General features: G+C 42.1%; 2 protein-coding genes across 7 annotated transcripts in view; one reads left to right on the forward strand and one right to left on the reverse strand.

Moving 5' to 3' along the window:
• The window catches only part of LIN54 (lin-54 DREAM MuvB core complex component), a 37,787-nt gene extending 23,575 nt beyond the window's left edge, over window positions 1–14,212 (reverse strand). For 3 of the 5 annotated variants that reach the window (XM_041412217.1, XM_041412216.1, XM_041412213.1), the window contains exon 1: window positions 13,760–14,212. The gene's annotated coding sequence lies outside the window, so the exon portion shown is untranslated. Of the gene's footprint in view, window positions 1–6,003; window positions 6,127–7,084; window positions 7,174–13,759 lie in introns of those variants that run through there. The other 2 variants (XM_041412214.1, XM_041412215.1) reach the window with 2 other exon arrangements.
• On the forward strand, window positions 14,212–23,287 carry COPS4 (COP9 signalosome subunit 4). Of its 2 annotated transcripts, none has more exons than XM_041412218.1 (10): window positions 14,212–14,325; window positions 15,447–15,526; window positions 16,484–16,635; window positions 17,620–17,723; window positions 18,492–18,645; window positions 19,754–19,904; window positions 20,225–20,395; window positions 21,684–21,799; window positions 22,162–22,246; window positions 22,746–23,287. In XM_041412218.1, exons 1-10 carry the CDS (start codon window positions 14,249–14,251, stop codon window positions 22,877–22,879), a joined length of 1,224 nt encoding a protein of 407 aa, XP_041268152.1. In that variant the 5' UTR covers window positions 14,212–14,248; the 3' UTR covers window positions 22,880–23,287. The 2 variants fall into 2 exon arrangements, with proteins under 2 accessions (XP_041268152.1, XP_041268153.1); XM_041412219.1 differs by having other exon boundaries at window positions 14,250–14,386.
• The last annotated feature ends 268 nt before the right edge of the window (window positions 23,288–23,555 follow it).

Here is a 23,555-nt window from a genome sequence, read left to right on the forward strand (position 1 = left end):
TCAAATAGGTTAACTGCATAGATGATTACTCAAAAGTAGACTGTTTTTACAAACAGCATATGTTCAGGTCACTAGGTCTTCTGAGCTGTGTCACTTGACTGTCACCTCAGCAACTTGCAAAGGCTTGCTGCTCAGACAGTAAAACTTCAAACTATTTCAGACACAAAAAAAAATAAACCTCAAACCATCATCAACCACCAAACCACCAACCTCAAAGCATCATCCTGTTCTATACTGATATGCACATAGGGTTTGGATCCAGAAGTTAAGTCTCCTAGTGTCAAGCACAATCCATGTAATGATTGCCTCCAAGTTTGAAAAGGAGAGAATCATCTAAATCAGACACTGGGAAAACCACCTCACTCTGTAATTATAAATAGTTTTAAATAACTTGCTTTTGGTTTCCATTTGCACATGGTTTTCCCAAGAAGAAAGGCCATTCTTAGCATCTTTTAACAGTGTGATCATAAAATACTTAAATATATCTGAATAGTTTTATAGTTCATCAGTTATTTGCATTCTTTGTCCTTGCCATTTGGTTATGTTACAAAGTAGTAAGTGCTTATTAAATACCTATATCTAGTTGAAAGCATATTTATATTAAAATACATGGAATCAGGCTTTTAAACAGCATTTTGAGTCCAAACTAACCACGGCAAGTCAGAATGCAGAAGAAAAAGAAACATATCACATCTAGTCTGGAATCAGATGAAACAGAGAAGTGAAAAGGAAAGAAACACTATTCATAGTTACTGGATTAACAACTTATGGCAATCACATAGGAAGATTTTGCAGTTATCAGGTAATTTTAAACTTAGCTTCCATTACAGGCTAGTGTGCTCAACAACAGCAAAAAAGAACCATAACCCACTGGCTCTATTTCTTCACTGCAGATTGGACATAACTGGAATAGATACATGAAAAGCAATAATGAAAATTTCATCCTGGCTATACCAGAGGCTGCTGTCAAAGGCAACTTCAACATCCCTGCAGATTTTTACTTCTTGGTATCTAGCCAGGATTTCTCAACAGTTCAGCTGTTTATTTTTTACTAATGCTTTTATACAGTTTCCATTTTTCCAGCTCCTCTACTAAAGTGATTACCAACAGTAAAGGCATGCCAACCTCTTTAAGATCCTAAAAGCCTTGAGATCAACAAAGGGTGGCAAATCGTTTTAACTATTTAAACCCTTGAAAGTTTCCTTCACTTAAGCAGTTATGTTTTGAGTACTGAATGCACAAGCTATAACTACAACCTTTTGAAAAGATGCATCATTAAGTGCTTATTCAAAGCCTGAAGGATAAAAGCAATCTAGACCAAGCAAGTGTTTAAGCTTCAGACTGGGAAATTCAGAAATATCCTAGGTTCAGATTACTAAACAGATAATTTTAGCCTAAAAAATAGTGGTCATACAATTAAATAAAAGTTCACAAAAAATTTCACATAATGAAGATTTGTAAACAGAGCTAGCTCAGAACACCCAACTAGCCAAACAGAGAAAAAAAAGTTAGAAACTAAAGCATATTGTCAGCAAAGTCCTGGACCAACAACTTTGGAAAGTGCTAGGTACAGTAGGGAGAAGGAATGGAAAAAACTCAGTGTGAGCAAACCACCTGTGATCATCTTACTCATAAAACAGATTCCTGTTCTTGATATTCAGGAAGAAAAATATATCTATGATGGTGTAAAGGATAAAGAAGATTTGTAAGGAAGATGATAAAGAAGATCAAGATTGTAGGCAAAAATACAGAATGGTGTCTGACAGATATCTGTGAATTTTGATCATTTTTCTCCATCACTAGCATGTCACTGGAAAATCTCTAAGAAACTCTGTTAAAAGTATTGAGATCAATCATATCAACATCTTTGTTAATAAAATACCAGAACAGCACACTAAACAGGAAAATAATTTTTAAAAAATCAATATAATTAAGCACAGTGATCTACAAAGAAGTAAACAAAATGCAAGACATAAAAATGTCTTGTACTTTACAATAACTGCATTTTATTACATGCAGAAACGTCTCCATTTCACTAAGAATAGCCAACCCTCCTGCCTGCAACCATGAGCGGTTCGAGTAGGGTGACAGGTTACAAAACCACCAGCAAGGCTATGTACTACAAGTAAAACACATTCATAAATTCAGATTATACAGAAACAAGGCTGCTGAGTCCAGCTTTACTTGAACTCCTGGAAGGTGATGCATGTCAGCAAGGACATGACAAGAGAACAGAGGGCCAAGGCACTCATCCCCATTTGTGGCTGGTGGCCTGGCGGTGCCCAGCCTTGGGAACAGTCTGGTATAGCCCAACACATCTAGGAACTCTGGCCAGACCTGCCTTGAGTCACTGGCAATGCTCATTTTTTAACCAAATTCTCAAGTGTCACTTTCACCAGAAAAGAAGGAAACCAAATCAGTAACAGCTTTTATATGAACACCTCTTGAAGTACAAAACAAACCCACGCCACCCAAAATCAAAAGCCTCATAAATGTAACACATCTAATGTATCCCTGAAGCAGCAGGGATTCTCTTGGGACTAGCAGGAAAACGCTAAGTGAAACTAAGTATCATTGCCAGATACAGCAGCATCTGTTAGTAGTTCTTTAAAGCTGGGACAGATACACTTAAGAGTAGCACCCTTAAGAGACAGCAAGAGCAAATATTTTCAGCTTCTGAGCTAAAACTGTGCAGAAATCCTTAAAAAGAAGTATGAAGAAGAAATATGAAGCTTGCCCTCAAGAAAGGGGAGAATGAGGCTGAAAAGCTGAGTTAGATGAATGGCAGAAAAGTAAGAGTGGACAACCTAACAAGTAATTGTTCACTGCAAGTACAGTGGACTCTAATGAATATAAAAGAAAGCAGGATCAACAGTCGGTTAGCACAAAAGGGGTAGCATTTGGATTTTCCATAGCTGAGATAAAAATGTGCCAATAGCATCTCTTCTCTTTGCAATCAAGGCGCAGCAGAGGACCACCAGCAGGCAGGCTATGGCTCAGATTTGAGGACTTTAAAACTCAAAAATCCCACATTACATGGTTACATTAATAAAATTGGCATATTTATACCTTAAGTAGCAACGGTTTAAAAACATAATATATTTTGTTCCTAGTCCATTCATTAGAACAAAGGCAAGAACATGGGGAAAAAAGGGGAAATACAGAATGGATCCTTGATGATTTAAGTGAGAAGCATGAGATGCTACCAACCACATTTTAGTTGCATAAAGGCTTTTCAAATTTTTCAGCTTCTGCTTATCTGCTCTCTCCAATCCTGGCAGATATTTAAACTCCTGAAGGTTGCTGAGCTGAAGAAATCCGATTTTTTGGGACCTTAATAATTAGAGATTAAGCAATTTGAAATGCCCAGCCCTCAAGTGCCAGTGCCTAGACCTTTCTGCCAGGGCAGGGACAAGTAGCAGGCCTGTCTGCAAAAGCTGTGCCCAGGTGTTGGATCTCCTGCAGCAGGTGGTAGGAAACAGTTGGATGGCTGGTTCCAAGCACAGGCTGCAGGAGACTCACAGTCCACAGGAAAAGAGCAAAAAACTCCCCCACCAGCACACCCAGAAGGGACAGGGGAAATAATGCTGAAGAATGGAGGCTTGCAACAGCAAGGACTGGCAGGAGGAAGAGACTTCTCCCAAAAGCTGAGGTGCCCCTGCCAAACTGCTTCACTGCTCTACAGACTGAAGAGGAAACACCTATCACAGCAGGAAAGATGCTGAGCTAAGGCAGCCCCAGCTACCCCCTTTGCCACCAGCAGAGGTTTGGGTGGTCAGACCATGGGACTTGCTTCAGAAACCTGGTCTGTGAGGGACGGGGGGATCCATCTGACAGAGAAAGGAAAGATACCTTTGTCCATAGGCTTGTCTGGATGGTGAGGAGGGTTTGAAACGAAAGTTGTCAGAAGAGGGAAACTGAGGGTTGTGATCTGGAGCAGAGTCTGGTTGGAGGCCTGCAGCCAGCAGTGCCCTCCAAGGGGTCAGTACTGGGTCTGGTCCTGCTGAACTTGCTAAATGATCTGGATGAATGGACACAGTGCATCCTCAGCAAGTCTGTGGATGATTCAAAACTGGGAGGCATAGCTAATACATCAAGAGGTTGTGCTATAATTCAGTGAGACTTGGACAGAGAGAAACCTAATAAAATTCATCAAAAGTAAGTGCAGGCTCCTACACCTGGTGAGGAATAATCCCGCACATCAGTACAGGCTGGGGGCTGACCTGCTGGAAAGCAGCTCTGTGGAGAAGGGCCTGGGAGTTCCAGGGCAGAAGTTCTATGCAAGCCAGCAGTGTGTGCCCCTCTAGCCAAGAAGGCCAATGGCATTCTGGGGTGAGTTAGGAGCAGTGGGGTCACTGTCTAGAACTGCTGCACAGAGAGGCTGCAGAGTGTCCTTTTCTGCAGAAACCCACCCACACACAAAGATGTAGCCTGCCCTAGGCTCTGTTAGACTAGATCTCCAGAGGTCCCTTCCAACCCCAACCATTCCGGGATTCTGCAAGGAGCTGGAAGCTGCAACAATTTAAGTACAATTCAGTGGAAACACTGTATTGCAGCAGCAATTTATTCACCCACTCTTCTTCCTCTTCCTCATCTTCCAGCCCTTGAGATGGTGGGGAATAAAGCATGTTGCAATTATTCAGCCATGGAAAAGTTACTAAACTCTCCATGCTGCTAAAATTACCAGATAATAGTACAAAATATTGACAAGGACACTTAAAACACAAAGAGCACCCACTCCTGCCCAAAAAACCCAATCCACAGAGGAAGAAAGCAATGTTGTTCTTTGCATACAGGCTGTAAAGGAAAAAAAAAAAACTTTTCAAAAATATTTGTGTCTTACTGTCTTCAAAATAGAAATGTTTTACACAAATGCATCTTCTTCCTTCATCACAACAGCTGCTACAAATACACTAAGACTCACTATCCTGTGACCTATAGCTGTTTTCTTCACATCAAAACTATTTGTCACATAGAAGGAATCTCAGCATGCTACCACAGAAATTCAATTATACACCAAGTAGAAAAGCAATTTTTACAATTAAACAAACAGAGACCTTAGAAAGAGTACACAACCAGAAATCCCCACGAGCCAAAGCCTTTCAGGCAAAATGGAAGGTGGAAAGAAAAAGAAAAAAAGCTTTAACTAAGTTTTCAATAAAAGCAGCATGTCATACAAATTGCAAATGGTTGAATTATGTTACACGTACAAGTGAGTGCATTGTTTCCTAGAAAACCAGTATTTCAAAACACTGTGATATCTAGCTCTGGATTGGACAACCCCCTTTCCAACACAAGAAAATACTACATTGCCCAAAGGTACTACCTATGACAAAAGAAGATTATTAAGGAAGAACATTCCAGCTGTTGAGAGGTACTGAGCAGTATTACTGAACAAAACACAACAAAATCCCAAGCACTCACTCAGTCATTAGTTAACTTGCTGCTTGTTTACCACACACCTCACTCACAGCAACTTTCCAGGGAAGTACTGGAAATAACATTCCATGCAGCAGAATACTTCAAAGCAGTTCAGATTGCCTTCTGTAATGGGAAACAATGTTCTACTTTCAAGCAGAGCTTTAGGCAAACTAAAAATAAAATAGAAACTAAATATAAGAACATTCCCCTTTACCCTTCCCTTGGTTTGCATGCCAGTTTCAGTCATTTTCAAAACATGCCATAGCACAAGAGGTGAAACACAGAACTGTACAGGTGCTACGACCACTAAATACGTTCTGAAGGTGTTCACTACAGCGAACAATCCAGATTCTGGGTTTGTGGATTCCAGGGCCTTTACGTTTAATCAAGGGCTTCTAACATTATGTTCCATACAAACTTTGGGATGAGGCCAAAAGTAGAAAACCTTAAAATAACTTCAAGTAATTTAATTTTTTGCCGTGTTTAGTAGGCCAATAGTAAAGCATTACGAATCTAAAGTTACATTGAATAAACATGTAGTGAACTTAGTTTGACCGATAAAAAACCAAAAACCAAACAAACCTGAAACGTGAGCAGTACTTATCACTAGGCCCAAAAAAAAAATGCAGATTTTTTTCTTCCATATACAGCTTGAAATAATGGTCTTGCTTTCTAAATTCCAGACACCCCTTGAATGTGAGGCTACAGAAGAATTCAGAAGACACAGCAATATCACACCAAGAACACGCTGAACAACAAGTGTGAAAACTACCACCACAGGCTTGATATCAAGTTCCCCATGGACTTTTAACAGGTGTTATCACATTGCACACCCTTAAGATCAGGCCTGCTGCCAGCAATTTCAGCAAGAATACATTTTAGAGCTGTATTTATGAACAAGAGTTCATCACAACAGAATTGTACCCTACCAATTTTACTGAGACTCTGCCAACTGGGAAGCACAATGATGACCCAAGTGCATCTCACCTACACTACACTAGCACTGCCCAATTCGGTACAATACATTAAATTCATTCTAACTGAAACAAAACCCCCCTGCCACAACACTGATTTCAGTGAAGTATTTAATTTAAAAAAATATGCTAAAATGGCACAGGAAATTTTGCCCTAAAAGCTTAATTCCTTATGTGTCTCATGCAATCATGATCCTTTTCAAAGTTAGAACACTACAGAAATTAAAACCAGAGAAAAACCTTAAGATAAAGTGCCATGCTTTAAAGGTAGTGTTGTCAAGATTTGAACAGCAGTGAAAGCTGCTATGGCCACTACCGCTTTTTGAACTTATCTAGGTTGGCTTTCTTCATTTTTGACTCAAGCGGAGCATTAAAACAAAAATACAGATAATCCAAACAGTTACTTTGCAGTGGTTTGCAGGAAAATGTACTTCTAGCTGCAATCTCCGTAGTTCTACCAGCTTTAAACATGACAGCACTCCACAAGTACAGAATATATTCACTTGCAGAAGGGCTGAGCAGAAGATAAATAGCTCACCTGCAGGCAAACCAGGACTGCATTCAGATTCCCTCATTCAAGAAAACCACTATTAACACCTCCTTCCCACTTCAATCTCTAGATAAAGCACCTCTGTATTCCTTTTGGAAAACTTACTTAAATCACTAGGACTGTGCAATAGCTGACTGACCTTTGTGGAATGAAACTCCACATTAAGATTTTGACTTGAGATCAATTCAACAGGAGAAATAGGAATTTCCGTGGAATCTTCATCCCTGCTCCAGTACCATGTGGGTCACTTCAAATGCAGGCTGCTCAGACCTCTGAAGTCTCATGTGTTGTAACACAACAAGTTGAAGAGCTTCTGAAACACAAACTCCTAAGTTTCATTAGCTGTAGGTAAGAAAACCAACAGCTTTGGATAAGCATTTCAAAAACCTCCAAAAACCTAAGAAACAGGACTAGCCAGAAACATTTCAGTGACTAGGACTACACTGTATCTCTTTACAACCTTTGTTTTCAATATGCTGACAGTGACACGGCAAGATATCAACACTGTATCTTTACCCCTGGAGAAGCGTTATTCCACACAATATGCAAGTGACGCGGCAAGATATCAACACTGTATCTTACTCTACCCCTGGAGAAGCGTTATTCCACACAATATGCCAAGGCTGCTTAGGAAGAAGAGTTCTTCGGATGCACTCTCCATGCTGCTCGGTGGGAAGTCTATTCCACTGCCCAATCACTCTCTGTGGGAGAAACCCTTTCCTAACATCCACCCTACTCAAGCAGCAGGACTTGAGAAAAGCCCCAAATCTGTCCTTACAGGACACCCTTCCAAATTTGATTTTCATACCAAGCATGCTCAACCACCCGTTGGACAAGTCACCACTACACTGCCCGAGCTGACACAGATCCAGAATGTTCATCTCCTTCTCAGACTTACTAAGTGAAGAAACAACAGTACACAAAGCCTTAACTGTATCTTTCCATGGAAAAGATTGGCTCGTTTGGCTTTTTTTCATGTATCAAGATCTAGCTCTTTATTACATCTAAAACCAACTTGTGTATACAAACAAAGCTTTTGCCAACTTTTTTTTTTTTTTTTTGACAGCTTTTGTCAGTTGATAATTTTGAGGACTGGAGATTAACAGTGATTAACATATGACAGGACACTGGAGCTGACCTGCAGCTCGGCAGGTTCTCTGTGTGACTCAGCTACCCTAGTTCATCACTGCACAGTGAACAGCAGCACACACCCACAAAGAGCTGGACACACCTGAACCAGAGGCTGTCACTCTGTAAATTCTCCCACAATCCAGCACAGGACACACACCCAAACAGCTCTGTGTCAAACTGTAGAGTCCACTGAAACCAACCCAGCAGCAGAAACAGAACTTGAAAATAACTATGGGATGTCTTTCCACAAAATTCTGTAGCATCTGCATTTATCAATGTCGTTAATAATTTTTGTTAAGAACCCAGGACATCCAACTTGTCAAAACATTTTTTTTTCAATCTATTTCTTTTTGATGACATAACACCAAAACTCACCTTCCTGTTCAACAAAGAATGAGCTCTTATTTTTCCCAGTCATTCCAGTAGCAATGGTAAAAATTCACAAGTGGCGTCCCTCTTGCCTTTTTTCTGCTTCTCTCCTGGGGAAATCCACATTTTTTTTTATCCACAAGAAACAGGAGTGACAAAATTTGCCAATATGATTGAGTGGAAAACTGACTGCAGCCTTGCTGGTCATTGCAGTGTCGCCAGTTCACACTACTGGCACCAAAACTAATCTCTGCAAATGGAAAAACGTCCACTGGTCATTTAATGGTCCAGGCATTCTCCCAGCAAAGAGGAAACTTATTTTAAGAAAAGATCAATGTATAACAGCACAAGTTTCATAGTTCCCAGAGTGTCTTGACTGCTTGCTAGTGCAAAGGATTTAGAACACCTACCTACCTATGCAAAATAGAATCAAGTCACACTTTAGAAAGTGAAGGTCACTTGTTTGCCTAAGTTGATTTCAAGGGGGAAACAAATAAATCTTAGAGAAACAAATCCTTTTATTGCGTCATTTTACAAGCAAAACAAACTAAAGAACAGGCTAGGTAATCTCCTTATTTGCTGTGTTCTCTCATCCCTTTTTCACAAATACAAACAAGCACATCAACTATTCCAGGCAACTGAAATTCAAAAAGAAGAACACAAAAAAAAATAGGAAATGCAGTTCTTAAGAAACTATTGACACCAGACATGCTTTCACTCATTCGTTTGTTAGAAAAGCCTCCACGTATATCTATAATCAAGACTCACCCTGCTCTGCTGGCTTATTGTCAAAGGAAAGAGCACAATTGCATGTAGGTGATCTTGCTGTACTACATTTCTCCTAATTAACTGCCATTCTTCAATTTTGCTATTTTTTTCCAGTAATGGGTAAAATAGTGTCATTCATCTTAGGCATTCCCCATTTTCTTACTCTCTCTGACACTCTATGTTTTATCTCTAAAACTGAAAAGTTTGTTTTGTCATAAAACAAAGAATTACAAAATCACTCAGCACTGTTTTTTCAACAGAGAGGCTTTTGTTTAAGCTTACTGAGCTAGAAATGCTTTAACAAAATGAGTGTAATGAAACCAGAAAAAGATGAATCCATGAGGAAGCTATGATTAACAAGAGTAAGTGGAAAAATTAATCATCTAAGACTGCAATCTCACCATGTTTGCATATGTAATAGCAGAGTGAAAGTAAATAGCTTTAACACAGTAACAAAATAGGTATGTGGAACACAGACAAAATAACTTCCATTCTCTTTCCCAATCTCCACATAAGACAAGTAATGGAGGCAGTTTGTCTGCATGCTTCCCAGAGGAACATGGCTCTAGGTTTATTAAATACAATATCAATGAGAAACCATAGCAAGGAAAAAAACCCAACCTTATCAAATGCTGCATACATAACCAGTGGAAGTATCCAGTCTTTTTTCCAACGGCTACAAGGAATACTTAAGAAAATACCAGGTGTTCTTCTACCACAAATTAACCATCTATAGTCACAAAATAGTTCCCAAGGCAACCATAATTCCCTCAACCAACGCACTCCATTCCCTTCCCATTATTCTACACTCTGCTCGCTGCCTGAGACACCACACAAACAACGGCGTGCAGCAGATCAGAAGAATGGCCAAGGTACACAAATTAGCAGCTCCTGCATGTTTAAACTGACACTTGTCAAGTGATATGTACATGAGAATTTTATATTACACAGTTGAGGTTTTTGGGTTTGTTCCATTTCTTTTCCATGGGAAGTTTGCTTAAGTTCATGTTTCCACTGCCATGTTTACAGTAGAGGTGCTAGCTGATTTCTTTTTAAGACTAGACAAGGAAAAGAAAACCAATAAACCAACTTGTCTACATACCAGTTGTGAAGAGACCCTTCTTCCCTTGGCATGTTCTGAGTATTTTATGCTTCCATTATAATTTTAAAAGGAAATGCAAAAGATAAAAAACCTTATATGTCAACAAACTGATAATTATACACTAATAAAACAAGCACCTGCTACAACTTCCTAGGATTTAGTGTGAGCAATATCCTAGCAATACCTTTATTGAATGGTCATTTCAAACAGCAAATTTGTGACTTTGTGTGTACATGAGCAGCAGCATTACTTTCCCTGTCTTTCAATTCCCTGTGTGTTCTAAGCCAGCACTACTGCTAAAGATCTCCTGTGCACCTTCAGCATCTGCCTTTTTGTTTCCATCCATTTACCCTCCTTGTGCTAGCAAACATCTGTATAACTGCAAGGGCAGCCCAGATGAAGGGGCCAGGCATGAGCAAAGCCATCCAAAACCAGCTGTAGGTTGTCAGAAACCCATTTTCTCCAAGCCAACTGATGTCCAGCCCAGGAAGAAAACTAATTCACAAAGTAGTAAACAAATTCTGGTGAGTCAGTGTGCTGAGACAGCTCTGTTCAAAGTCTATGAGCACCAGAGCAGCGCCAAGGGATCACACCTGAAAGACTTCACAGAAACAAGTTTCACCCAAGGAAGACAGACTTTTTGAGTGTGCAACAAAAACTGCTGTTACTTCAAAGGAATAGAAACCCCAAAACAGTCAGTCCCTAAAGATGGGGGTTCAGTACATACCTAGATCAAGACAACAGATCAAAGCAGAGCCCAACACTAAGGGCATACCCCTCATGTGGGCAGCAACACGTCCAGTAGCAGAAGGATGCTTCTGAAGGGCAGTGATGCACAAATTAAGGAGCTACCAATCTACATCCAGATCTGGAACATGGGCATCTCCCACTTCATGTAGCTTTGCGCCCCATGACTAATCACGGGATTTTTCTGTTAGTCTCCCACTTTCTTGTGCAAGAACATTCTTTTCCAGACTTCTAATGTTGTCAGGTGAGCAAGCCTAGTCACAGGCTGTACTGAAAGCCACATGCTGCTTATCAGCTTTCTGAGCAACTGAGGAACCAAGCTAATCAAATATAAGGCCCGGGAAAATACAAACCTTCGAAACAAGAATTCAAGAAACATTTTCCATTTCTTTTGGAAGCCCCTGAAACTATGAATAATAACATACCTAACGAACTCTGAGTATGTCTCCTAAGTACTTGCTATGAAGGGGCCCACCACACCCTTGCACTGCTGTAGTGTACAACCTCTGTAGGACATTAGGATGTGCTTCTCACACATGTGAGCACTACCTCTACAGCAGATATAGAGAACAAAAGCACAACCACACCAAGTGACAGATAAGGAACCACAGTTTGTTGCTGAAGCAGAAAGCAAAACACAACCCCCTCCAATCTACCTTAGTTCCCAGTGAAAACATTTTTCAAACAAGTGTAAGGGAAAATAGCCTAAGGGGTTCTGACAGTTTTTCCAAATCTAAAATAAAAGATATTGCAGTGCATGAGATAACAACATCTCTAAGATTGAATTCTGACAGCACTCTTCATCATCACCCTTCTTATGCACCTGTGGTTAGCAGATACTCCACCTGAAAGCATTTAAAACTTCTCAAGAATTCTGACAGAAGTGTTCAGAGCATTCAGTTACAAAAGATCCGAGTGTGGACATCAAAGCGTAAGCAAACCAAACATCAGCAGATAGTTCTTGATACATAAGCTGAACAAGGAGCCTTGCATAACAAACTGCTGAAGCTTACCCCATCACTACGAGCATGAAGTACTTTTTTATCCCATAGGGAGGCTGGGCTGTGTTTTCAAACACAATCTCCAAGCCAGCCTGTTTGTCTACAGCCACACATCTCTCTCTAGCTTGGTGCAATTCTGGACAAGGCATGTAACATGTAAGACAGATATGCAAACTGCATGTCTTGACAAATAGTAATTTAAAAAGAAAAAAAGACAAGTCTAATGCATTTTATTTTACAAAAAAGATTCCACTGACAGAAGAAATATATTCAGCTAATAACCTACTATTCTTCTTGCCTCCAATAAGCCAAAAGATACTATGAAGATAACCACATACTCAATGATTAAGTAACCTGCTATTGCCAGTTTAATGTAAACATTGCAAAGAACACTTCAAATTACTTCTCTATATTCAGTATTTCCTACAGTAACTGTAATATATTTCAAGGGACTCTTCAGAAGCATGAACCTAATGAAAGGTGATTTAAATATCTGTCCTTTCCTTACCTGACATCTTAAGTCTGAGAGCTTTCATCCTGATAACAGTATATTCCACTGGACAGTTTCTTGTGTTCTCAATGCCAAAGGGCATTCCAGAACCCCAATTCTCAATATCAAGCATTACATAATTAGTACATGACATTCTTTAGAGTCAAGGCCACAAATAAAAACATTCCGAATCCTGATATATGTCATAACAAGCAAGATGGTAACAGGAAAAGCTGGGGCTATCACAAAAGATGCTCTGGCTACATTCACAGAATTGTTAAGTTGGAAATGCACTCCTGGAAATAGCCCAGTCCTACCTCCCTGACAAGACAAGGCCACTTGGAGCAGCTGACACCTGGTCCATGGTCAAGAGGGTTCCAGATGTCTCCAGGAGGAAGACTCCACAACCTCTCAGGGCAGCCTGTTCCAGTGCTCTGCCACTCTCAACATAAAGTTCTTCCTCATACTGAGGTGAAGCTTCTTGTATGTTTGCTTATGGCCATTTATCCATACCCTGTTGCTGAGCACCACCAAAAACTGCCACCATCCTCGTGGCACCTGCTTTTGATATTTATATGCATTAATGACATCAGTCTTCTCTTCTCTAGACTAAACAAGCCCAGCTCCCACAATCTCTCTTCATACGAGAGATGCTCCAGATCCTCGTCATCTTCATGGCCTCCACTAGACCCTCTCCAGGAGCTCCTTGTTTTTTTGTACTGAGGAGTCCAGAAGCGGACACATTCCCTTGGAGCTGGGCGCTGTCCACAGCCCGGCAGCGACGCTCAGGCCACAGGTGCGCCCTGGCACCGGGGTGAGCTGAGGCAGCGCCGCACCCGCCCGGCGGGGCACAGCCGGAGCATCCCGCTGACACGGCCGCGCCGTCCTCACCCACCCGCGGCTTCCCGGGAGCGACCCGGTCTTCCCGAACGGCGCCTGCCGGCGACTACCCCGGGCCCCGGAGCCGCCTGACTCGCCGTCCCCGGCCCGGGGCAGCCGGGCCACCCCCGCGGCGGAGGGGCGGCCGGGACCGACTGTCCGCGCTATCCCGGGGAGGCCGGCGGGGCCACCAAGGAGCCCGGCCCGCCGCGGGGAGAGCCCCCGGCGAGGTCGGGCCTGTTCTTTCCCGGCGGGAGGTGGCTGTCAGCCGTGCCCGCGCCCCCTTCCCTGTCCTCCCGCCGCCGCTTTCCCGCCCCTCGCACTCACCGGGCGGGCGGGCGCTCTTCTTCTTCCTCCGCTAGCGATGCCTCTCGCCGGTGCCGGCGCCCCCCGGTGCCGCTCCCGGCGGCCGCGGCGGCGGCGGCCGCACCCGCGCCGATCCCGCCGCCGCGTTTGTTCAAAATCACGCGCCCCGCGCCATTCCCCCGCCGCATCCCATAATACCGCGCCGCCCTGGCAACCGCCGGCGCAGCGCCCCACGCTTCCGGGACCGCCCCGCCCCGCCGTCCGCTTCCGGGGCCGCGCGCGGACACCACCCGTGGAGGAGGAGGAGGAGGAGGCGGCGGTGGTGGTCCGGCCTTATCCCAGCTGTGGTGTAAATCCCGTGGGATAACCCCGTGGGATATTCCCTCCTCCCCCGCTAACCGCGCGTGGGGCCGGCCCGCCCGCGCCCCCTCCCGCGGCCTGCGCGCGCTCCCCCGTCACGTGACGTTGCCAGCGCGCGCGGCTCCATGGTGGGAGGAGGCGGCTCCCAAGATGGCGGCGGGCGCGGTGAGGCAGGAGCTGGCGCAGCTGATGAACTCCAGCGGCTCCCACAAGGACCTGGCGGGAAAGTGAGTTGCCGGCCGCCGCCGCCTCCCCGCCTTGGGGCGAGGGGTGCAAGGAGCCCGCGGGGTGAGGGAGCGCCGTGCGCTGGGAGGGTGGGTCGTGCCCAGCGGCCGCGTTTCTTCGAATAAAAAGGAGACAGAAAGGTTTCGCTTCACGGTTGTGTAGTTTTTCATTCACGGGCCCCCGCGTGTCCGCTCGGCCCCCTCAGGGCTCGGCTGCTGCCCCTGGGTGTGCCACAGCGGCAGGCCGGGGAGTTTGTTGTCCTCTGCTGCCGTGGGTGTATCGGGTGTCTCAGCCACTCTCGTGTGGTCATTGGGAATTATTGCCGTTTGCGCTCGGTGCGTGTTTCGGAGGCAGCCCTCAGGGGCTGAGCTTCTCGTGGCGCGCTGTGCCACACAGGTTTTACTGCGAGAGTCCAGTCAGATGCGGATCTGTCACCTGGAATTCTGTCCAGTTGCTTGTGTTCTAGGGGGGCTGTGGTTTTAGGAGTTTACACTTCTAGGATTTTCGTGTAAAACCTTGGAAATATTCCCCTCAAAATGTGGCTTCCACGCGGATGTAGTACTTCATCAGTGTCACACACACTGAGGCAAAGTTTTATTAGCTTGCTGAAACAAGAAAGGAGAACTTGCTATTTTTTAAAGGAATAAACACTTAAAAACACATGGAGTACACCTGTGCTGCTGTCAAGTGGCTGTAACATAATATTTATCACAACACTATTTCTCACTCACGTTGAATGTGGCATTTTGAATTTTTTAATACCTTGGTTAATCTGAATCTATGAGCAATACGGTTTTCATTACTTTTTCTATGTGCTATCCTGGGATGATTGTTGTTATTATTATTATTATTATTTTAGACTTCCAAAATTGCACCTATCGTCTTAGATAACAAAATGATTGGGCTCTGTTATCTGAGAATCTCATCCTGGGATTTAAGAAGAGCCAGGTACCAATTCCAGGTGAATGTTTATGACACTTGGGAACAAACTGGAGAATTGCCACCTCAAGGTATAGAAAATATGAGCAAAAATAGGGCTCTGACGTAGAAAGCACGCAGAGACAGAAGTTCTTAGTGGAAAAATGTGTGATTTTTAACCTTTTAAAAATTTATTTATGGACAGGTACCGTCAAATATTGGAAAAAGCCATTCAGCTGTCGGGTGTGGAGCAGCTTGAAGCTCTCAAAGCTTTTGTAGAAGCAAGTAAGTGCACAAGTGGGGTAAGTGGTTGTGCAGTGAGTGAAGGCCAGAGGTCTGTGGGGTTGTGGATTTGTTAGCTCTACGTGAGATTGTGTAAATGCAATATATTTTTGTCCTGTTGGAGCTCAGACACAATGGGAAGAGGAACCCCCATCACCACATTCAGAAGTGAAGAGGGAATGGATTTGTAAGCTTTGTGGCTGTTACACTTTTCCAACCTGTCAGCAGTGGAAGGTGAAAACAAAGTTCTCTGTTGAGTGCTGAATTTATGGTATTTAAACTGACAGCCTCCTTCTTCAGCCATGTGTAAAACTGAAACCCTAATAAGAAATTGTTAGGGGGATTTTTGTGGGTTTTTGTGTGTGTGTTTTTTTGTTTGTTTGTTTTGGGGGGTTTTTTTTGTTGTTTTTTGGGGTTTTTTTTTTTTTTTTTTTTTTTTTTTTTTTTTTTTTTTTGTTTTTTTGGCTGGTTTTTTTGTTTGGTTCTTTTTGTTTTTTTGGGTTTTTTTTGTTTTTTCTTTTTTTTGTTTGTTTGTTTTTATTGGGGTTTTTTTGGGTTTTTTTTTGTTGGTTGGTTGGTTTGGGTTTTTTTTGTGTTGTACTGGGTGTTTGGAACATCTCTGTAAATTATGTCTGCTATAATGTTTTTAAAGTTGAGAATAAGCTTAGTGAGATTTAGCCCAAACAGTTACTTTGTCTAAGATACTACAGCAACTGAGAACAATAAATCAAGGTGAAAAATTCATTTATCTGTCAGGGGTTAGAACTCTGGTGACCTTTAGTGTAAATAGTTTCTGAAAGAACAGAAAAACCCACCTATATGAAAAAAGGAAAAAAAACCCCTTCACTTGCAGAGTTTTTAAAATTTAAGTATTCAAATTTAATGTAAAAGCAAATTTTCACCTGTAGTGAAGGCACTGAAAAATACTGCATCCTTTTCTTGTGTGCATCTCTGAACCAGTGGTGAATGAGAATGTCAGCCTGGTGATCTCGCGGCAGCTGCTGACAGATTTCTGTACACATCTTCCAAGTCTCCCTGACAGCACAGCCAAAGAAATTTACCACTTCACCTTGGAAAAGATACAGCCCAGAGTTATTTCATTTGAAGAACAGGTGAGAGATCAATGGTGAGATGGGTTTTGGCTTGTGGGTTTGGCTTTAGTTTTTCCCCTCCTTATCTGCTGACTATTTCAAGCCTTTCAAAAAGCTGCTCAAAAGAGCTATTTCTACTTAAAGACCAGTTTTTCAGTCCTGTACATGGGAAACCTGAGCTAAATGCAGAGAGCACTTAGGACTGTGCAACGATTACAGACTGTCACTTCATCATGATGATGATGGGCATGTAATTCCTCTGCTTCCAGTAACTGGCTTGTTACAGTGAAACAATCCTGGAGCTGCTGGAGGTGTCTGGAGAGACAGGCTGCTACTCACTGTATTGCCTTTTACCCGAGGAGTAGAACAGACAGGTGGTGTGAAGAGCATGCACCTTGAAAAATAGCTTTTGTTTCAAAATAAATCAATTTTCTCTGTGTGTTCATTTTAGCCATAGTCATTTTACCAGGAAAAAATATTTTCTTGAAATCCAGTTCTGCTTAACTACTGAATGTGCTGCTCTGCATTTTCAGTTCAATTCTGTGTTTTGTTGTACAAATGCACAGTATCATCTGAGAGTTCTTAGAGAAGCTGTAGGATCTAGTACTGGAGTAGAAAGTCATGATTTTTATTTGCTTCTCTTTAGCGTTTTGTAAGCAGCTTTTACTCTGAGCTAAATATGCTTGCATGTATGTCATCATGATTATGCATAAATTAAATCCAATGCATCAGATGATTTCTTTTTCTTTACCCACACTTGCAGTTAAAACCCAGGTTGTGAGCACTGATACTTTACCTGCTGGCAGGCACTCTCCAAAGCAGAAGTTTCTTCATTAGGATCTAATCACAGATCACCTCATTGCTACCTCACTGGCACGATACAAAATGTAACTGCAAGAAATTACTTGTGACTCTTGGTGCTCCAGTTCTTGAAAGACTTGTTTCATCTTTTTAAAAGCTTTATAAATGATGGCTACTTTTGCTCTTGATTTTGTTGTCCTTCAGGTGGCTTCAATAAGGCAACATCTTGCATCAATCTATGAGAAAGAAGAAGACTGGAGAAATGCAGCACAAGTGTTGGTGGGGATCCCTTTGGAAACAGGGCAAAAGTATGTTACACCCAGTTCTGTGGTGTTAGCTGTACCTGCTCTCTCTGTACTGAACTAGACCAGCAAGTGAGAATTTTGGGGTTTGCTGCATCAGAAGTTACCCACTATTAATTAGTCTTGTTGATAAACAAGTATTTTTAAGAGTATTTTGCAGAAATGTTTCTAAGGTTATTGAAAGGTCCTTGGAAGGTGGCAGTTGTTCAATGTGTCCACCTTCTCAGTTCAAAATGAAGACATAGTTTGAAACTGGATCTGGATATTAACAAATGCAGTTGGGGATTCTTTTGTGTGCTTGTGAGGTGGGGTTTGGCTTAGTTTGGTTTGCTTGGGTTTTTTAGGTGTAGAGCCCTTGCAGTAATTTTTCTCTGGCAGTCCTTTCCCCTTTCTCATTGTGCACATAGAAGGAATTGCTGTAGGTTTTGCCTATTTAGCACCTGTTTGTTGCACTGCAAGGTTGATTCTTAACTCAAGTGGCTCACCACTGGTGGCAAACTTCCAGTCCACAAAAAACAGGTTATGAGAGTGTACATTTTGTCTTGATGGGCAGCATTATTTCTACTGGTGTTTGCAGGAGCCAATTCTGTATTGGCATTCATCTCAAATTTCCTTCTCTGTACAGAAAGCACTAATTTGGCAGTAGGGAAGAAGAAAGCAGGGTAAAGCAAATGATGCCCAGTGCTTAAGAATCATAACAAATGTTAAAGCAGCTAAGAGCAAATGTAGTTTTGGAGCAACTCTGAGCACTTGCTTTTTTTCTTTCCTCTACAGGCAGTACAATGTAGATTATAAACTTGAGACCTACCTGAAAATTGCCAGGCTGTATCTGGAGGATGATGACCCAGTTCAAGCAGAAGCTTACATCAATCGAGCTTCCCTGCTTCAGAATGAATCAACTAATGAACAGCTCCAAATCCATTATAAGGTTGTCTAACCTGCTTTGTTGCTTTCTCCTTCTAAAGGCAGACAATTCCACATTAAGATGCTTTAATGCAGCGCCACTAAAACTTTCCTCATTAGAGAAGAGACAAAGGGAAAAGCCATATGGTTTTGGGAGCTTGAGAGACACATCTTAGCAGTTATTAACCAACTCATTCCTTACCATTTGGGGATAAGTCTGTACTGTTCCTTAAATGCCAGCTTTACTGGTAGAAAATAAAAACTAGGTTAAGAAGCATCTGAAATATTGTTGAAAATATTGCCTCTACCTTTGTCTATAAATCTAAGCAAGGGAAAAAATTGCATCCAATATTAGAGACAGTAGTAGTCCTCCCACCCCCCAGTAATTAAAAAAGTTCCATATGTAAAAGTAACTTAGAGTCTTAAGTAGTAAATTAACTGCTGATATTCCTGCTTTTTTGTGGGTTTACAGTGCACATAGTTCATACACAAATTTCTCAAACCATTTTAATAACTGATGAGCAGTGATGACTACAGTGTAACAGAATTGGTGAGGTGTGGTGATGTTTAAAATTCTGTGACACAGAGCAGATGTGTCACAAGCAGTAACTCAGCATCTGGTGGTTTCTGTTTGTTGGATTTCCCTTTCCTTTTTTCCTTATCCCATATTACATTTTGAAGTGTGCACTCAGTTGAAAGTGAATCTTAGAAAAGCACAAAGGAAGGAGGAAATATCAGGTGGTGTTCCCATGCTGAAAGGGAAAAGCAAATACTTGAAACATAAATTGCTGTCTAAGTGGTAGCTGTCAGTGCCAGCAGTGAAGGGGAAACTCAGACAAGTACAGTGTCAGGTGTGCAATATTTCAATTACTTAGGCTCAATACTTGTCTTTTCGAGCATTTGCAGTGTTTAACATGTGGGCAGTGGTGGGAAATGTCCTTTCAATTGATTTCCCTGGTACTTCAGCAAGGACTTGTCAAGTCAAGCTAATTCTTTGAGGGCACACATTTCCCTAGGAAGCAGAAGAGCAATATTTATGGGAGCTGTCACTTGACAGTGTGCAATTTTTACACATCTGTATTATGCAGCCACCTCTGCTGCTTTCCTTTCCCTGAGTTATCCTTCCTTTCTAGGTTTGCTACGCTCGAGTACTCGACTACAGAAGGAAGTTCATTGAGGCTGCCCAAAGGTACAACGAGCTGTCCTACAAGAGCATAGTCCATGAGACTGAGCGGCTGGAGGCACTGAAACACGCACTGCATTGTACTATTTTGGCATCAGCAGGTAAAATGCACCTTACATTTTTGTGTAAAAGGTATTTTCCCCAAAGCAAGTCAGCTTGTGTGTTACTGGTATGGCTAAGATTTGGCGAGGAATGCAAAGTTGTGAACACGATGTCAGAATTACATGTTGGCAGCCTGTTAGCTCAGAGTTGGATTAGTTCAGTGTCTTTGCCTTTGAACTGAACAGCAAAATCCTTCTTCAGTAGAGCTTTGTTGGCTGTTATTTGCATGCACTGGGGGAAAAGGTAACTTCCTGCTGTTTACCTCTAAGTACTCGGTGTTTTGGTGGTCAGTTATGAGAATTCCTGTTGGCTTTCCTAGGACAACAGCGTTCCCGCATGCTTGCTACTCTCTTCAAGGATGAGAGATGCCAGCAGCTTGCAGCTTATGGGATCTTGGAGAAAATGTATCTCGACAGAATTATCCGTGGAAATCAACTGCAAGAATTCGCAGCTATGCTAATGCCTCACCAGAAAGCGACTACAGCTGATGGTACATGCTTCTCTAAAACCTTGTAATGCTAGGTGTTCATCCATGGCAGTTAGATTTCCCAAATCAGCCAAGAAGGGTCATGGAAAAGAATTTATTACTGCTTATATCATCATTTAAGAAATATTTTTCAGCATGTATAGTTAGATAGTAAAGCTTCTTAGGTATAGCTCATCTTTCTGATTTGCCATTAAGGTTTTGAAATACTCATCTGGAAGATAACTTGTCACATTTTCTTTCCCTGTCCATATACAGTCCTCTTCACTGGCAACTTCCCAGTGTTTCTAACACAGTCTCTGTCCTCCTGAACTTCTCAGGCACTGTTGAGAGTAGGGTGCCTAGAAACCCATGACCTGCATTCAGGCCATAAATGGTCTGTACTGATGATATGTTTATTGGAACTGCTTCCTGACTTGACAGGAAGGTGACATAGTGAGGTTTGGGCCTCACACACGTCTCCACTGACATGACACTAAGTCCTCAACATCTGAACAGTCAGAAAAAATGTCAAGTAATGACTTAACTGGTATCCTAAACACACTGGTCTCAGTTTCCTAGGCTGGAAGAATATAAAAGTGGAAAAATACGTAAGCATGAAATACCTCTGAATCAGGAAAATCTTCCTAGTGAAAAATAATTGTTGATTAAGGAAAAATAAGTAACCATGTACTTGCAGAGTGAAAACTGGGTTAAAGGTGCTTGCTAGCAATACGCTGCATTCCTTCCCTTGGTGACTTTGTTGTTTATTTATAACCTGTACTGTTTGTCCTTAAAGAATGCACTTTAGCTGGTGTTTAATAATGTGTTTATCTTCAGCTAGAGGTTATGGGGCAAATGAGTTTTATTGTTGAAAACTGTTCAGTCAAGGGGAGAGACATCAGATAAGGATTTATCACAAGCAGGGTAAGAGAGAGGTTAATTGTACCCCCAAGAGCCATAATGAACAATAAGAAAACCCCCAATGGTCTTTCCATTTGTCAAGCTAGGATCACAGGAGGTCAAACCCCTCAATTCAGACAGTAAGTCTTGTAGGAAGGGCTCCACTTGCTTACTCCTGAAATTAAATAAAGGGTTTGTCTGCTTTAAAATCAGCCATGTGCCATCCATTTGTTTCTGTCTGCTGTCTCTGCGCAGCTTAATAGGGATGCAAGGCAGATGCATCTGGACCTTCTGCACATGTAACTCTTCAGAAAAAGAAAGAGAAGTGATTTTTCATTTGCTCTACTGTATAAACAAATCTTTCAATCTTACAGTAACATTTTGGGGTTTTTTTCCTCATCTAACCCTAAAGGTTCCAGTATTCTGGACAGAGCTGTTATTGAACACAACTTACTGTCTGCAAGCAAACTTTACAACAACATTACCTTTGAAGAGCTTGGAGCATTGCTAGAGATCCCTGCAGCCAAGGTATCCATTTCCTACCTTTTTATTTTTTTTTAAACAAGGAGCATGAATAGCATGAGAAAATATCTGTGATAAATATTAGGAAAACTAGTTAAATATTGGGGAATAATTAAATATTCCATGTTACGAGGAAGGTTAAGTATCTAGCACATCTTATGAGAGTGGGAGTAGCACAATATGGAAAGAACAACAGTGGAGTTAGATGCCACTGCTAGTTTGTCTAATCATTTAATGTGTGCTGTCTGTAGGTTCCTTCCCCCCTGTGTGTGGGGAAAAAAAAAACCCCATAAGACTATTAAGTCTGAATAATTTCTGACTTCTCTGAGAATGGACTAAGTTTCTGACATCTTTCATTGTTATTCTAGGCAGAGAAGATTGCTTCTCAGATGATAACTGAGGGTCGCATGAACGGATTTATTGATCAGATTGATGGAATTGTTCACTTTGAGAGTAAGTGCAACCACAGTATATTGTTTTTTTAGCACCTTTCAGAGTGAGCTTTTTGAGGTGGTCCCTGCCAGGGTAAGGAAATTAAGTTTATTAATAATCCCTTCTGCCTGAAGTGAGCTCGCTCGTCCTGCTGTAGCCGGGAGGTGGCAGAGTTGGCCATAAGGACAACCTTGACACTTCACTCACTCCCTGCAGAGGGCTTTGCATCCTCTTACCCACCAGAAAGAGTGACTTTATTCCATCAGTCTCCTTCTAGGAACAGGTTTACCCGGAAATTCTCTGTTCCTATCTTCTTCAATGCAGGAGTTAGCCTTGTAACAGGCAGCCAAAATAACTGCAGTTTTTGAGTGCAGAAGTGATCCTGGTGTCACTACAAGGAAGGCTTCCTCTGTGAGCTCAGTGAGGGCAGTGGCAAAAGGAAAGGTTGCAGCTGACAAAGCAAGGGAATTGCTAGGACTTACTTTGTTTAGTATTGGTTATTTTTTTCTTTTCTTTTCAGCTCGTGAAGCTTTGCCAACTTGGGACAAGCAGATTCAGTCCCTGTGTTTCCAGGTGAACAACCTTCTGGAGAAGATTAGTCAGACAGCCCCGGAGTGGACAGCGCAAGCCATGGAGGCCCAGATGGCTCAGTGACCATGGCCCGCTGTCCCAGAGGAGGCATCACCTGCCTGCTGTGCCTGCAGGGGCAGCTGAGCAGGACTGGGAAACAAAACACCCTCTTCACTTCCCCATCTTCTGCTTTCACTATGGCTTAGGACACAACTAGCTGATCCCATGTTTGGTGTGACAGGCTCCCAGTTCTCTGAGCTTAGATTGATGCTCTTGCTGCCTCTGCGTTGCACTCTGCTCTGTGGTTTTCGTTTTAAAGAAGCTGTAATGTCTGCAGCAAGCCTTGGGTTTGGTTTATTTAATTTTATTTTTTCCCCACTGTATTGCTATAGCTTTGTAGCCCATTACTTCCTGTGGTGCGTGTTCTGCTGTGAAAAGAGAAGCACCATGTTTCTTTTAGTTGTAATTATTCTAATAAAGGCTGAGATGAGCCACTTGGTTTAAGTGTTGTAAGGACCTGTGGTTTTGGGTTTTTTGGTTTTGTTTTCATATTTTTCTTAAACAGTAGCTTGAAATAAAACAGATTTTTGTAATTGCATTTTCAGCTCCTGAAAATGTTAAATTAAAGCCTTTTTTTTTTTCTTTCTTTGCTTATGAAATGCAGACCAAGGTGTCCTGTGATAAGCAGGACAAACTTGAAATGCTTATGCGCAGCAATGAAGGATGAAAGTGCCCCTTCTGATGTTTATCAGTCTGGACT

Source organism: Onychostruthus taczanowskii, unplaced genomic scaffold (assembly GCF_017590055.1).
Source record: "Onychostruthus taczanowskii isolate IOZ18803 unplaced genomic scaffold, ASM1759005v1 scaffold38, whole genome shotgun sequence".
Classification (NCBI taxonomy): domain Eukaryota; kingdom Metazoa; phylum Chordata; class Aves; order Passeriformes; family Passeridae; genus Onychostruthus; species Onychostruthus taczanowskii.

Bases quoted from the DNA above. Each gene is read 5' to 3' on its own strand.
- COPS4 (XM_041412218.1), top strand. From the start codon at position 14,249: ATGGCGGCGGGCGCGGTGAGGCAGGAGCTGGCGCAGCTGATGAACTCC. The intron at 15,527-16,483 runs GTAAGTGCACAA...TCTCTGAACCAG, and splicing joins CAAAGCTTTTGTAGAAGCAA to TGGTGAATGAGAATGTCAGC. The intron at 19,905-20,224 runs GTAAAATGCACC...TGGCTTTCCTAG, and splicing joins TACTATTTTGGCATCAGCAG to GACAACAGCGTTCCCGCATG.